Source organism: Nicotiana tomentosiformis, chromosome 3 (assembly GCF_000390325.3).
Source record: "Nicotiana tomentosiformis chromosome 3, ASM39032v3, whole genome shotgun sequence".
Classification (NCBI taxonomy): Eukaryota; Viridiplantae; Streptophyta; class Magnoliopsida; order Solanales; family Solanaceae; genus Nicotiana; species Nicotiana tomentosiformis.
This window is the reverse complement of record NC_090814.1, coordinates 13089564-13104672: the sequence shown is the minus strand read 5'-3', so window position 1 is coordinate 13104672 and position 15109 is coordinate 13089564. Positions and strand designations below refer to the sequence as shown.

Sequence of the window (15109 nt, the reverse complement as noted above, 5' to 3'; positions counted from 1 at the left end):
CAAATAAGGTGAGTTTACTGCTCTCTTTCATCCATTTTTTCTTCTGTAAATTCATGGTAAGTCGTTCTATACTTGTAAGAACTCACGGGATGGTGATCGGAAGCCGTGAGTTCGAGTTATTCACTTGTAGCGGACTGTTTTGTGGACTGTTTTGTGTTGCTGTTGGGCTGCGTGTTTTATTACTATTTTGTGGAGTTTTGGAGGAGGAAGGGGGTTTATAAACACCATATAAATGTAGGGTGGTTGGCTGGTCGTTCGTCATAACATTTTCGGGTCGTTTGACACTACTACGGTGGTCGTTTTGTGTACGAAGAGATTGGGGTGTGTTGGGCTGTTTTGTAGTATTTGATGGTGTATATAGGGCTGGAAAATGATGTATATATGTTGTTATTGTTCTGTCCTTGTATTGTTGGTGTTATCTTGAAGTTGGAGGAAGGGCATATTATAGGGGAGATGCTGCCCGTTTTAATACAAAATAGGTTTGTCGTTCGTTGTGCGATAGTTGTACCTTTCGTAACTTAACGATAGTATTATTATCATTCTTGTAGATTAAGGTGCGAAGAGGTGAGTTCAACTTGGTGATTGAAAAGATTGTGATAAGGTATGTTAAGGCTAAGCCTTCCTTCATTTTGGCATGATCTCGTAGCTACATGTGTTAGTAATGAGACAAAAAGAGAAGTTCATATTCATGAATTTATTCACACTATTCTAGTCTCATAAGTTACAATATTATTCCTTATCGAGACTCTATATTCAATTTTAGTATTGTCTTCTTCCAGTCAAGAGAGCAGCAAGCCTATATATACAGTATTACAGTATTTTCATTACCATCGAGCTATAATCGATGGGCAGGCCCCTATTGGGCAACCTCTGATCAGATGGAAAGTTATATACCGAGCCTACTGTGGCCGAGCGCCTATGAGCGAGCCCAGCATGGTCGAGATACATAGCCTAGTATGGCCGAGCGCCTATAAGCGAGCCTACTATGGTAGAGCAGTTATATATACCGAGCCTTATAAGGCCGTACAATTATTTTACTTACTATATTGAAGGAGTTGAGTCAGTATCAGCAGGTAAGTATATCTCCAGATCATCTTTTACTCCCAGTTAATTTCAGTTATCATATTATCAGTTCAGTTTCAGATTTCAGTTATTTTATTGCCTTACATACTCGGTACATTATTTCGTACTGACGTCCCTTTTTTGGGGGCGCTGCATTTCATGCGTGCAGGTTCAGACAGACAGACGGGTAGACCTCCTCAGTAGGTGTTTCCCGAGTTCCGCCTGATCGGTAAGCTCCACGTCTTTCGGAGTTGCCAGGACTAGAGTTTTGTGTACATCTTATGTATATCTGTATATATGTTATGGGTAGGTCGGGGCCCTGTTCCGATCACAGTACATCTATCAGTAGAGGCTTGTAGGCATATCCTGTTGGTTAGTGCAGTATGTTGGGTTTGTATAAATTGGTGGTTTGTCAGCTGTAGTAGCTATGACGGCCTTGTCGGCCTAGCTTTATATTGATATTTAGTTAGTGCTAGTTTCCATTCAGTTTTATATTTTGCTTCGCAAATTGTCTTGCAAGGTGGCCCCATGGCCAAAGTATGACATTATGTGTTCAGAGTCCCTTAGTCGCAATTTGGTACGCCAGGTTAGGTGAGGCACGGGGTGCTTGTCTCGCTCCTAGGTTCGGGGCGTGACACCCAGGACCCTATCAGAATATACCAATTAGTTCCAAAATACATAACGGACCTACTCCAGTATAAAAATCATATCAAACAATATAAATTCTACGAATCGCAACCCGAATTCAAGCCTATGAACTATGAACTTCTAAATTCCTAAACCAACGCCGATTCGTACCAAAACAACTCCGATTGACACCAAATTTTGCATACAAGTCATAATTGATGTTACGGAACTATTCCAACTTCTGAAATTGGAATCCGACCCCGATATCAAAAGTCCACTCCCGGTCAAACTTTCCAAAATCTTTCAACTTTTCAACTTTCGCCAATTAACGTCGAAATGACCTACGGACCTCCAAATCAACGTCCGTACACACTCCTAAGACATAAATTACCATACAGAGCTATTGGAACCGTCAAAACTCCATTCCAGAGTTGTCTTCACATAATTCGAACTACGATTGACTCCTATGACTTTAACTTTCAATTTAGGAATTATGTGTTTCATTCCACTCTGAAACTCTCTCGAACTCGACACCAAGCGCCCCGGCAAGTCAAGTAACCACAAAATGAGATAGAGGGAGCAATAAAAAGGGGATCGCAGCTATCACTCTCAAAACAACCGGCCGGGTCGTTACATCCTCCCCCTCTTAAAACAAACGTTCGACATCGAACAAGTATAGAGACATACCTGAAGTGGTGAAAAGATGAGGATAACAGTTGCGCATATCACGCTCGGTCTCTTAAGCCGCCTCCTCGAATAACTGACTCCTCCACCGAACCTTTAGTGAAACGATGTTATTTGACCTCAACTTTCAAACCTGCTTGTCCAAAATGGCCACCGACTCCTCAACATAAGATAGATTCTTGTCCAACTGGACTGAGCTGAAGTCTAACATATGAGATAGATCGCCGTGATACTTGCGGAGCATGGAAACATGGAACACTAGATGAACTGCAGAGAGACTAGGTGGTAGTGCAAGTCTGTAAGCCACATCTCCAACCCTCTCAAGAATCTCAAAAGGCCCAATATACCTAGGGCTCAATTTGCCCTTCTTCCTGAACCTCATAACACCCTTTATGGGCGAAACCGGGAGCAAGACCCGCTCCCCAACCATGAATGCAATGTCGTGAGCCTTTCGTTCTGCATAACTCTTATTTCTGGATTGGGCTGTACGAAGTCGATCCTAAATCAATTTAACCTTTTCCAAAGCATCCTAAACCAAGTCTGTACCCAATAGTCTTGCCTCACCCGGATCAAACCAAACTACCGGAGACCGGTACCGCCTACAATACAAAGCCTCATACGGTGCCATCTGAATACTCGACTGATAACTGTTGTTGTAGGCAAACTCAACAAATGGCAAGAACTAATCCCAAGAACCCCCAAAATCTATTACACACGCACGAAGCATATCCTAAAATATCTGAATAGTGCGCTCAGACTATCCGTCTATCTGAGGGTGAAATGTTTTACTCAACTCCACTCGAGTACCCAACTCATGATGTACAGCTCTCCAGAACTGCGATGTAAACTGCATACCCCGATCATAGATAATAGATACCGGTATGCCACGAAGCCTGACAATCTTGCGAATGTAAACGTGAGCCAACTGCTCCGAAGAGTAAGTGGTAACCACGGGAATGAATTGAGATGACTTGGTCAATCTATCCACAATCGCCCAAACTACATCGAACTTCTTCTGAGTCCGTGGGAGCCCAACAACAAAATCCGTAGTGATCCGCTCCCATTTCCACTCCAGAATCTCTAGGTTTTGAAGAAATTCACCTGGCCGCTGATGCTCATACTTCACCTTGAGAATTTAGGCACCAAGCTACATACTCCACTATGTCCTTCTTTACTCTCCTCTACTAATAATGTTGCCTTAGGTCCTGATACACTTCGCAGCACTTGGGTGAATGGAGTACCGCGAACTGTGAGCCTCCTGGAGAATCAACTCACGCAAACCATCTACATTGGGTACACATAGCCTGCCCTGCATCCGTAATACACCGTCATCTCTAATATTGACTTCTTTGGCATCACTGTGCTGAACCGTGTCCTTAAGGAGAAGCAAATGGGGGTCATCATACTGACGCTCTCTGATACGATCATAAAGGGAAGACTGAGAAACCACACAAGCCAAAATCGGCACGGCTCGGAAATATCCAATCTGACAAACTGGTTGGCCAAGACCTGAACATCCAAGGATAAAGGCCTCTCTGCTACTGGTAGATATGCTAAACTGCCAAACTCTCTGCCTTGCGATTCAAGGCATCGGCCACCACATTGGCCTTCCCGAGATGATATAGAATGGTGATATCATAATCATTAAGCAGCTCCAACCATCTCCGTTGCCTCAAGTTAAGATCCTTCTGTTTAAGCAGATGTTGTAGACCTCGGTGATTGGTGTACACCTCACAAGGGACACTATACAAATAGTGTCGCCAGACCTTCAAGGCATGAACAATAGCTGCTAACTCGGGGTCGTGGACATGATAGTTCTTCTCATGCACCTTTAGCTGTCTGGACGCGTAGACAATCACCCTACCGTCCTGCATCAACACCGCCCCGAGACCAATGCGCGACGCATCACAATACACCATATAGGACCCTGAACCAGTAGGCAATACCAACACTGGGTTGTAGTCAAAACAGTCTTGAGCTTTTGAAATATCTCCTCACACTCCTCGGTCCACCTGAACGGAGTACCCTTCTGGGTCAGCCTGGTCATAGGTGCTGCAATAGATGAGAAACCCTCTACAAATCGACGGTAATACCCTGCCAAGCAAAGAAAACTCTGGATCTCTGTCGCCGAGGATGGTCTGGGCCAACTCTGCACTGCTTCAATCTTCTTCGGATCTACCTTGATCCCCTCACTCGATACTATATGACCCAAATATTCTACCGAATCAAGCCAGAATTCACACTCTGAAAATTTTGCATATAACTTCTTTTCTCTCAAGGTCTGGAGCACGGTCCTCAAGTGCTGCTCATGATCATCCCGGCTCTGGGAGTACACCAGAATGTCGTCAATAAATACAATGATGAACGATTCAAGATAGGACTGGAATACACTGTTCATCAAGTGCATGAATGTTGTTGGGGCGTTGGTCAGCCCAAAAGACATCACAAGGAACTTGTAATGACCATACCGAGTCCTAAAAGCTGTTTTTGAGATATCTGGCTCCCGAATCTTCAGTTAATAATAGCTTGAACGCAAGTCGATCTTAGAGAACACTCTGGAACCCTGAAGTTGATCAAATAGGTCATCAATATGGGGCATTTGATACATGTTCTTCACTGTAACCTTGTTCAACTAGCGATAATTAATACACATTCGCATAGAACCATCCTTCCTCTTTACAAATAAGACTGGAGCACCCCAAGCGACACACTGGGTCGAATGAAGCCCTTATCGAGCAATTCCTGCAACTGTTCCTTTAACTCTTTCAACTCTGTTGGGGTCACACGATATGGTGGAATAGAAATGGGATGAGTGTCCGGTAACAAATTAATACCAAATTAGATATCTATGTCGGGCGGCATGACCGGAAGATCTGCCGGGAATACATCTGGATAATCCCTCACTACCGGAACTGACTCGACTGTAGGAGTATCAACACTAACATCCCTCACATATGCTAGATACGCATCACACCTCTTTTCAACCATCTGCTGATCCTTTAGAAATGAGACAACCCTGCTTGGAACATAATCTAAAGTACCTCTCCACTCTAACCGTGTTAGACCTGGCATAGCCAACGTCACCATCTTAAGGATAGCATGATAGGGCGACAACTAGTCTATGCCCAAAATAACAACGAAATCCACCATACTGAGCAATAGTAAATCGGCTCTGGTCTCAAAACCACTAAGAACAACCAAACACGACTGATACACACGGTCCACAATAATAGAATCTCCCACGGGTGTAGACACATAGACATGAGAACTCAAAGAATCACGGGATACACCCAAATATGGAGCAAAATAAGATGACACATAGGAATAAGTGGAGCCTGGATCAAATAAGATGGATGCATCTTTATGACAGAATGGAACAATACCTATGATGATAGAGTCAGATGCCATTACCCCCGTCCTAGCAGGAATGGCATAATATCTGGCCTGGCCTCCCCCTTTAGGGCAACCTCTACTTGCTCGACCTCCACCTCCAGCTGGCTGTGCAGGTGGGGGTGGTAGCTGGTGCTATAACCATAGCCTGAGGACCTGGTGGAGCACGCGGTGCCTGAGTAATCTGTAAAGGTGCACCCCTCCTGAGTTTGGGGCAATCCCTCACCACATGACGAGTGTTACCACACTCAAAATAAGCTCTCGGAGGACATGGTTATTGTGGCTAGCTCGGGCCTGATCGGCTGGACTGACCGCTGAAAGCACTCCGTGCCAGAGGTACACTAGACAATGGCGGTGCATAATAGGGAGCCTGAGACCTATGAGTGGCCGGAATACCGCTGGAAGCTGGAAATGCTAAATGAATAGGGCGACTCACATAGCCCCTACCATGACAAGCTGGAACTAGGGCACGGGTACCACTGTATATGCTAGACTCTCGAGACCTATTGGCCTCCCTCTCCTCTCTATCCTGAGTCAGCATACCCTCCAATCTCCTAGCAATCACCACTACCTGCTGGTATGCGATGTCTATCTCCAACTCTCGGGCCATACTAAATCTGATATTAGGATTGAGCCCCTCGATAAATCGACGAACCCTATCTCGAACAGTAGCAACCAAGGCTAGTACATGCCTAGCCAAATCACTTAGCCGGATTACATACTCTGACACAGTCATAGAACCCTAGCGCAACTGCTCAAACTCTGCGTGCTATGCATCTCTGAGACTCAAGAGAACATATTCCCTCAAGAACATATCTAAGAACTGATTCCAAGTGAGTGAAGTTGCCTCGGCCATACTACCCAACTCATATGCTCGCCACCATTGATAGGCCGCTCCTCTAAGCTAGAACGTAGTGAATGAATCCCCACTAAACTCCGTAACACCATGGGCATCCTTTGACGCCAAGCCACTGAAAGTAGGAGGGTGGTACTTCTTGTACCTCTCGAGCCTGAGCTGCTCCTCGTCAAAAACTGTTGCCTTAACCTCGGGTCGAATTGGGGCTACCGACTGCATTGATATGACCTCTGGAACCTGGTCGACCTGGACCCGCTGCTCTGGGGTACGGGTGGCGGGAGTTTGAGCTCCTCCCCCGACCTGAGATGTGGCAGGAGCAGGACTTATCAACCCCGCCTGAGCCAAAGTGTTGAACATGCTCAAAAACTGGGCGGGAGTCTCCTAGAGGGCTGGTGCAGCAACAGGCATCTCAGGTGCCTGCCCTCCAACTGAAGCTACTGGTGGCTCCTCTGTAGCAGCTCGTGCGGGTGCTCTGGCGCGGGTATCTAGTCATCTGATCTAGCTGTACGTGTCCTCGCCATCTGTGAGAGAATAGAAAGACAAATTTAGAATCAGAAGTCAAAAATTTCGCACGATAAGAAATCAAGGAAGTGAAGCTTTTCCTAGAAGTCCCATAACCTCTCAAAGATAAGTACAGATGTCTCCGTACCGATCCGCGAGACTCTACTAAACCTGCTTGTGACTCATAACACCTATGAACCTAGAGCTGTGATACCAACTTGTCACGACCCCAATTTTTCTCCGTAGGATGTCGTGACGGCACCTCGTCTCTAAGACTAGGTAAGCCTAATAAGTATGCAGAATAACTGAAGTATTAAGCCAAATCTCAAAACGTCAACATTTGTAATAAGCAAAAACTGCAATTTAAGTAATAATAACTCCCAAAATCCGATAGACATAAGTCACAAGCTCTAAAGAGAAATACTAAATATCCCTATATATCAGAGTCTAAGGTGACAACATAATAAAGATAGAGGGGGACTCCGAGGTCTGCGAATGCTGGCAGATGTACTTTGAAGTCTCCACGTATGGACTAGCTCACTGATACCTGGCCTGGTAGGCAGTACCTGGATCTGCACAAAAAGATGTACATAAGCGTAATATGAGTACACCACAACGGTACCCACTAAGTGCCAAGCGTAACCTCGGTAGAGTAGTGACGAGGTCAGGCCAGGGCCCTACTGAAAATAATAAGAAACAAGGCAGGAGATATAATAATATAATGAAATGATAGAGAAGTGAAACAATGAAAATTTACGGAAGGTAATAACACGCAATCAAAGAAAGACAAATACAACATGAAAGGAAAGCAAAAATCTTACAAGTTAAGGAACAACAACAACAATATAGCAAATAGAGGAAATCAACAAGGGCACTCCCGAGGTACCGCCTCGTAGTCCCAAAAGTAAATATCTCACAATATTTCCTTATATCACCGCGGGAGCCTTTATATTTTATTTTTAAAATTATTTTTCCGAAATAGCATCCGGCGTTTTAGCCAACCTTATCACACCGCATGACTTCTAGTAGTTCCTCTACTAGCGACGCGTATCAAGTCCACCTAATCTCACCGCATGCGTTTCAACACCCAGACCTTATACCACAGTATGTGTATCAATAATCACAACGGCACGATAGAAACCTCATGCAACAATAACAAACGCACGACATAAACCTCGTTCAATGAACAAAAAATCATCTCAACAATAATCATGGAAACCAAATATAACAACTGAAACAACGATATTTCAATGATAGCAATTTTAAGTAAAGAATCCCATAGTTAAATAAGGAACATGGAATCAAGAAAGCAGGTAATTCAACTAAACGTGTCGTACAAGTTGCAAATAAGAGATAAGACAAGTAGATAGGTGAAATTAGGCTAAACATGCTGACTATACATGCTAAAGTAACTCAGTTAAGGCATAGAAAGGAAACTACTTAAATAAAACTGAAATTTCAATAATTAGCCCGTGTACGCACTCGTCACCTCATGTACACGACCCTCACATATCACAAATTGTCACCACAATACCAAATCCTAAGGAAATTTCCCACATACAAGGTTAGACGAGTCACTTACCTTAAACCTCGCTCAATCAATCAATAAGAAGGCCTTTCTCTCGTCTTCCCAACTCCGATCGGCTCGAATCTAGCCAAAACAATTTTATACTATAAATATAACTAAAGGAAACTAATTTAAATAATAAAATTATGACTTTAGCAAAGAATTGAAAAATCGCTCCAACAAGTCGACCCGGGCCTATGTCTTGCAACCCGACAAAAATCATAAAATCCGAACTCATTCGATATCGAGTCCAACCATATAAGAATTACTCAAATCCGACCTTAAATCGCCTTTCAAATCCCTAATTTTTAGCCTAGGAAGTTTTCTCAAAATTTTTTAAATTTTTAACTAAAAACACTAATTAAATGATGAAAATAACTATAGATTTGTGGGAATTAATCAAAAACGAGTCAAGAATCCTTACCCAAATGCTTCCTCTGAAAATTTCTCAAAATTTTGCCTCAATCCGAGCTCTCTAGGTCCCAAAATAAATTATGAAATCAAACCCTCGAAAATCCCCTTTTCTGCCTAGTAAATCTGCATCTGCGACTCTGCACTGCGGAATTTCCATCACAGGTGCGGTCATGACTAAATCCTCACTCTCCGCTTCTGCGGGCAAAGGGTCGCACCTGGGCGTGTGCGCCTGCGACTTCTGTCGCCCCTGCGATTCTCCCCATCAACTCCGATTGACACCAAATTTTGCATACTAATCATAATTGACGTTACGGACCTATTCCAACTTCCGAAATTGGGATCCGACCCCCATATCAAAAAGTCCACTCCCGGTCAAACCTTCCAAAACCTTCTAACTTTCGCCAATTAACGCCGAAATGACCTACGGACCTCCAAATCAACATCCGGATACGCTCATAAGCCCAAAATCATCATACAGAGCTATTGGAGCCGTCAAAACTCCATTTCAGAGTCGTTTTTACACAATTCAAACTACGGTCAACTCCTATGACTTTAACTTTTAATTTAGGGACTATTTGTCTCATTCCACTTCGAAACTCTGCCGAACTCGACACCAAGCACTCCAGCAAGTCAAGTAACCACAAAATAAGATAGAGAGAGTAATAAATAGGGGATCACGGCTATCACTCTCAAAACGACCGGCCGGGTCGTTACATTAATCCAGATTTCTTGGGCAACAGTGAGAGGAATAAAATTTCTTAAGGACACACAAGAAATTTGTAGACTCCTAATATTTTTTTATTATGTTTTGTGTTAGTTAACGGTTTTGATTTTCTGGTTTTCTGTTTATGAATAGCGTTATACTAATATTTCCCTCATTTCACTTTTGGTCGGTTCATATTTTTACCGTTAGCAAATTATTTATTATTTTTTCTTGCTATTTATGTTTGACATTTAGACTATATTTTAGAATTACCCTTAGGTTGAAACTTCGTTATTGGTTAAGGACAAAATAAGACCTTTTTATCTAATGACGAGTAATACTAGATCAAAATTTTAATAAAAGTCAAAATTGCTTAGTACAAGAGTAAATTTACCACTAAAATGATTGCAAGACACTGTTGTAAGGATCGCTCATATTATAGTACATATTCAAGGGTAGAGAGGTAACACAATAACATGGCTAGACCTTTAATTTCTTTGCAATACGTGCTATAGCACTAATTACTTTTATTCGAACCGTATAACATCAACATGTATACATTATGAATATGTATTCTTTAGATCTTGTTTCATTAATTATATTTGTTTATTTTTCTTTTATGATCACATATTTGGTCTTAGGTCTAAATGATTCAGATTTTATACAAAATTTTAAAATCAAAAGATGTTGTCCATTTTAAAGAGTCTTGTGAATGTTTTGTTTTGGGCAATAGACACTTAAATTTGACCTTAGTTGTCAGTTTGACACTTAAACTTATCTCATGATCAATTAGACACTTTAACTTGGTACAAGTGTGTCTCATGAGCATGTGTGACTGACATAGCAAAATGAGTGTTTCTCACTCAAATTTGAGCGCGTGAAAACACATAAAATTATATTTTTGCTTTAATTTTTTTCATGTGGACCCCACTTTCTTCATTCCCAATTAAGCCATAGCCACCATTACAATCAAGCCAGAATCTCAACAACCTGCTCATGCCCCCACTTCAACTTTGGAACGCAATTTGTAAAAGTTATAAAAAAAATCACAGTGAGATTCAAATTGAAGTAAAAAATTAAGCAATGAAGTAGAATGAAAAAAAAATTAAAAAAAGATACGTAATTTATTTCTTTGCTTGGCCATTTTGTCCTGTAAATAAAAAAAAAAACTCATGGAAAAAAAGCATGAGATTGAAAAAAGAAAAAATAAAGGGAAAGAGACAAGGAAAACCAGGAGGGAAGGAGATGAAGAGAGAGGTCGCCGGAGGTAAGCTTTTCCGATGAGGTTCTGTGATGGGGTACAAATGGTTTCTCGATAATTTTTCCAATGACCTTGTTCGCTTTGCATATTTATAAGAATTATTAAAGAGTTTTAGAGTAAACGTTTTGAAAGAGAATAGTTAGTTTTGGGGTGAGGGGACTGCCAGAGAAAAAGATGGAGGCGGGAAGGGGTCTAGTTTAGATTTTCTCAATGAAGAAGTTGGAGGAGGGACTGGGAGGAGGGAGGGGGTTCTGTTTTTTGGAAAAAGGAAGAATTTTTCTTTTTAAATTTTTTTATTAAGTTATTGCATTTGTTATTTTACATAAACAAATTAAGGTGATAATTTTTTTTTTTTTTTGAAATTACATGTGCCATTATTTCATTTGTTGACTTACATGTTAGCAAAGAGTATATTTCATGCTGGTAGACTTACGGACACAGGTGTTCAGAAGGCATACTTTGGCCAACAAGAAGTGTCTACTTGATCATTAGATAAGTTTAAGTATAAATTTGACAGTTGAGGTTAAGTTTAAGTGTTTGTTATGTATTTTACCTTTTTATTTATTAATGTTGTATTTGTTACAATCATACAATACCACTACTACCAACCTTCTCAAACGCATGATGACCACCGTCAGTCACCTCCACTATCAACTTCCATTGCATAACCACCACCATTACCACTAGTAGGAACCACCTTCATTACCATAATTAGTCACTTTCACCTCCATCACTCACATGCAACCACCTACACTACCAACTACCTTCATCACCAACCTCCATTGATCGCCTGCCACCGCTAATAACCACCTCGATCGTCACTGCCTGTGTCCGCCATTGCATAACCATTATGGGTGTCCCCTCCATCAATTACAACCACCGCCTCACAACAGTGTTATTGACCACTACCACTATCATCTGTCACTGCCACCATCTTTTAGAGCATACTTTATCAACCAATTGATTTTCAAATTACTATACAAATTAAAAAATTCTCTTATATTTTGTTGGTATATTATTTTTAAAAAACAATTCTGATGTTTATTTAGCTTTTACATAAAAATAAATTATACACATTTAAATGTTGAAAAACTATGTTGTTTTAATTATTCAATGATCAGATCTGAAGATAATATCTTAATATTTATATATAACTTTTTAATCTTAATGGAAATAACCAGGGCATATGTTAGCTTATCCATAATCCAACGAAAAGTCTTCATCTTGTATCTTTCAGTTTCCACCTACATACCAACCCATCCCATCTGTAACGACCCGACCGGTTGTTTTGAGAATTAGCATCTTGTTCGGTGGTTTAAGGTCTCGAGTAGCTCCATTTTGTGTATTATGACTGGCGTGTGTGGTCGAGTTTGAATTTCGGATGTTTCGAAATTGATTTGGAAGGATGATTCTTATTTTAAAAGTTTAAGTGAAAAGAGTTGATCGGAGCTTGACTTTTCTGAAGACGACTCCGGAATAGAGTTTTAATGATTTTAATAGCTTCGTATGGTAATTTTAGACTTAGGCATGTGTCCAGATTTGGATTTGGAGCTCCGTAGGTTGATTTGATATATTTTAGCAAAAATTGGAAATTTGGAAGGTTGGGAGGTTTGATCGAGAGTTGATTTTATTGATATCGGGCTTGGATTGCGATTCCGAAAGTTGGATTAGTTCTTTTATGTCATTTGGACTTGCATGCAAAATTTGATATCATTCTGGGTTGATTTGATATGATTCGGCGGGTTGTAGAAGTTGAAAGTTCATAAGTTCAATAAGTTCGATTTGAGGTGTGATTCGTAGTTTTGATGTCGTTTGAGGTGATTTGAGACCTCAAGCAGGTCCGCGTTATGTTATAGGACTTGTTGGTACGTTCGATGGGGTCCCGAGGGCCCAAGTACGTTTTGGACGAGTTTCGGATCAACTGGATCATATTGGGTGAGGCTGGTTTGGGCAGAGATCTGGTGTGGTCGCACGTGCGAACCATTAGGCACAGGTGCAATGGCCGCAGGTGTGGAGATAAAGGCACATAAGCGAGATGGCTTGGAGCTGGGGTTTTGCGCATCTGCAATGTCATTTCCGCAGATGCAATTTCGCATGAGCGAGTTGGTACGTGCAGGTGCGGACGTGAGCTGGGTTGCAAGCCTTCGCAAGTGCGGAGCATTTGTCGCATAAGCGACTGCCCAGGTGCTCTTCTTGGTTCGCAGAAGTAACACTGCAGGTGCGATGGGTCTCTCGTAGGTGCGATTCCTGAGCTGATAAGTGAAGGCCGCAGATGCGGTGAATTGGTCGCAAAAGCGAGAGCACAGGTGCGCGTGTTTGTCCGCAAATACGGAAGTGCTGGGCAAACTGTTAAAAGTCGAGGGTTTGGTCATTTTTATTATATCTTGAGTTGTAGAGATTTGAGTGATTTTTGAGGGGTTCTTCATGTGTTGGATTGGGGTAAGTATTTTTTACCCGGATTTAATTTTATTTCGAGATTCCATCTTTATTGTTATCATTGAATTAGTGAATTGAATGAAAGAAAATGAGAATTTTTGTAAATCTTTCAAAAATGTAAAGTGAAGATTTGAAGGATAATTTAATATCGGAATTCGATAATTTTGGTATGGTTGGACTTGTATCGGAGTGGGTGTTCGGATTTGATAAATTTTGTCGGGTTTCGAAGTGCTAGCTCGGGATTGACTTTTTGGGTTGACTTTTTAGTTTTAATTAAAGATCGAAGCTTTATTACCCGGAATTATTTCCTATGAGTTTTATTTATGATATGAAGTTATTTTGGCTAGATTTGAGCCGTCTAGAGGTTGTTTCACCTCAGAAGGTTATTTTTGAGTATCAATTTAGCTTCTTCGAGGTAAGTATCTTGCCTAACTTTGTGGGGTAGGGGGTAGGGAAAATTACCCCTTAGGATTCGAGTCGTTTGTGCTATTTGTGTCATGTGAAAGCTATGTACGCGAGGTGATGAGTATATACTCGGGCTTATATGTGAAAATTGACCGGTCTAGACACTTAAGCATCTTTTATGTACGTATTTAGAATTATTAGCACATGTTATATATTTTATTCGTCATGTCTACCATCACATGCTTTATTTGATGTTGTCGTTACATGTCACATTCTTTACTTGTCGAGTTTGCTCTTATATGCTTTGTTCGGAGTTGTTACCACTTTTACTATTACGTGATTACTTTTATTGTTGAGTTACTATTGTTGAGATTATTGTTACATGATATACTTTGTTGCCGGTTTATTCTCATGCTTTTAGACGTAGTACTAGCTCGTGTCATCTCTTTCATTGTTAGCTTAATTCACACACTAGAATTCGGAGTTTCCATTTCATGGAGACACTTTCACTATTAAGTTTATCCTTAAACAATTAATTAGAATCAAAGTTACCAGGAGTCATTAATCTATTTTAATTGAAGTTGTATTTAAAGGAGGTGTTGTTCCTTGTTGAGTTACTTTTCCTTTTATTTTGTTGTTGTTGTTATTGTTGTTATTGAGATTCTATATATGTTGTGTTGAGCCGTGGGCTATTTGTTGTAAAAATATAGATATCGTTGAATCCTTGGAAAGGTTATAGCCTACGGGCACTTATGATACGAGTGATATGTTGTGTTGTTGTGATGATAGCACGTGTGAATTGTTGAGTGGTTTGGTTGTTGATATGTGGAGTATAAGGGTGAAATTTTACCGTTGTTGTTATGCGGAGTATAAGGGTGGCATTTCACCATTGATGATATACGGGGCATAAGGCTGACATCTCATTGTTGTTGAATGTACGGAGTGATACGGGTGGCTATTGTGTTATTGTCCAGGCGAAATGATAAGGGTGGCTATTACACGGAGTGATACAGGTGGATATCAGAGAGATAAGGGTGGCTAACGATATTGTCAGGGCGGAGTGATACGAGTGGCTATCAGATAGATAAGGGTGGCAATGTCAGGGATGCTGTGTGATGTCTTGGGGATATTGTGTTGGTGATTTTCGTGTGATGGTGTGGTTTTTCTTGTGTATGACCTACACCTTGCGTGACTTGTCTTGTT

General features: G+C 41.2%; 1 protein-coding gene across 1 annotated transcript; it reads right to left on the bottom strand.

The window, feature by feature from the left end:
- Positions 1 to 5211: 5211 nt before the first annotated feature.
- LOC138907378 (uncharacterized) lies at positions 5212 to 6499 on the bottom strand. Its single transcript, XM_070197976.1, has 2 exons — positions 6160 to 6499; positions 5212 to 5438 (listed from the first exon to the last, which is right to left on the bottom strand). Exons 1-2 carry the CDS (start codon positions 6497 to 6499, stop codon positions 5212 to 5214), a joined length of 567 nt encoding a protein of 188 aa, XP_070054077.1.
- Positions 6500 to 15109: the final 8610 nt, after the last annotated feature.

Coding starts and splice junctions, on each gene's coding strand:
- LOC138907378 (XM_070197976.1), bottom strand. CDS start 6,499: ATGACTGTGTCAGAGTATGTAATCCGGCTAAGTGATTTGGCTAGGCAT. Junction 5,439..6,159: donor AGCATTTCCAGCTTCCAGCG/GTATTCCGGCCA, acceptor TGGCTATGCCAG/GTCTAACACGGTTAGAGTGG.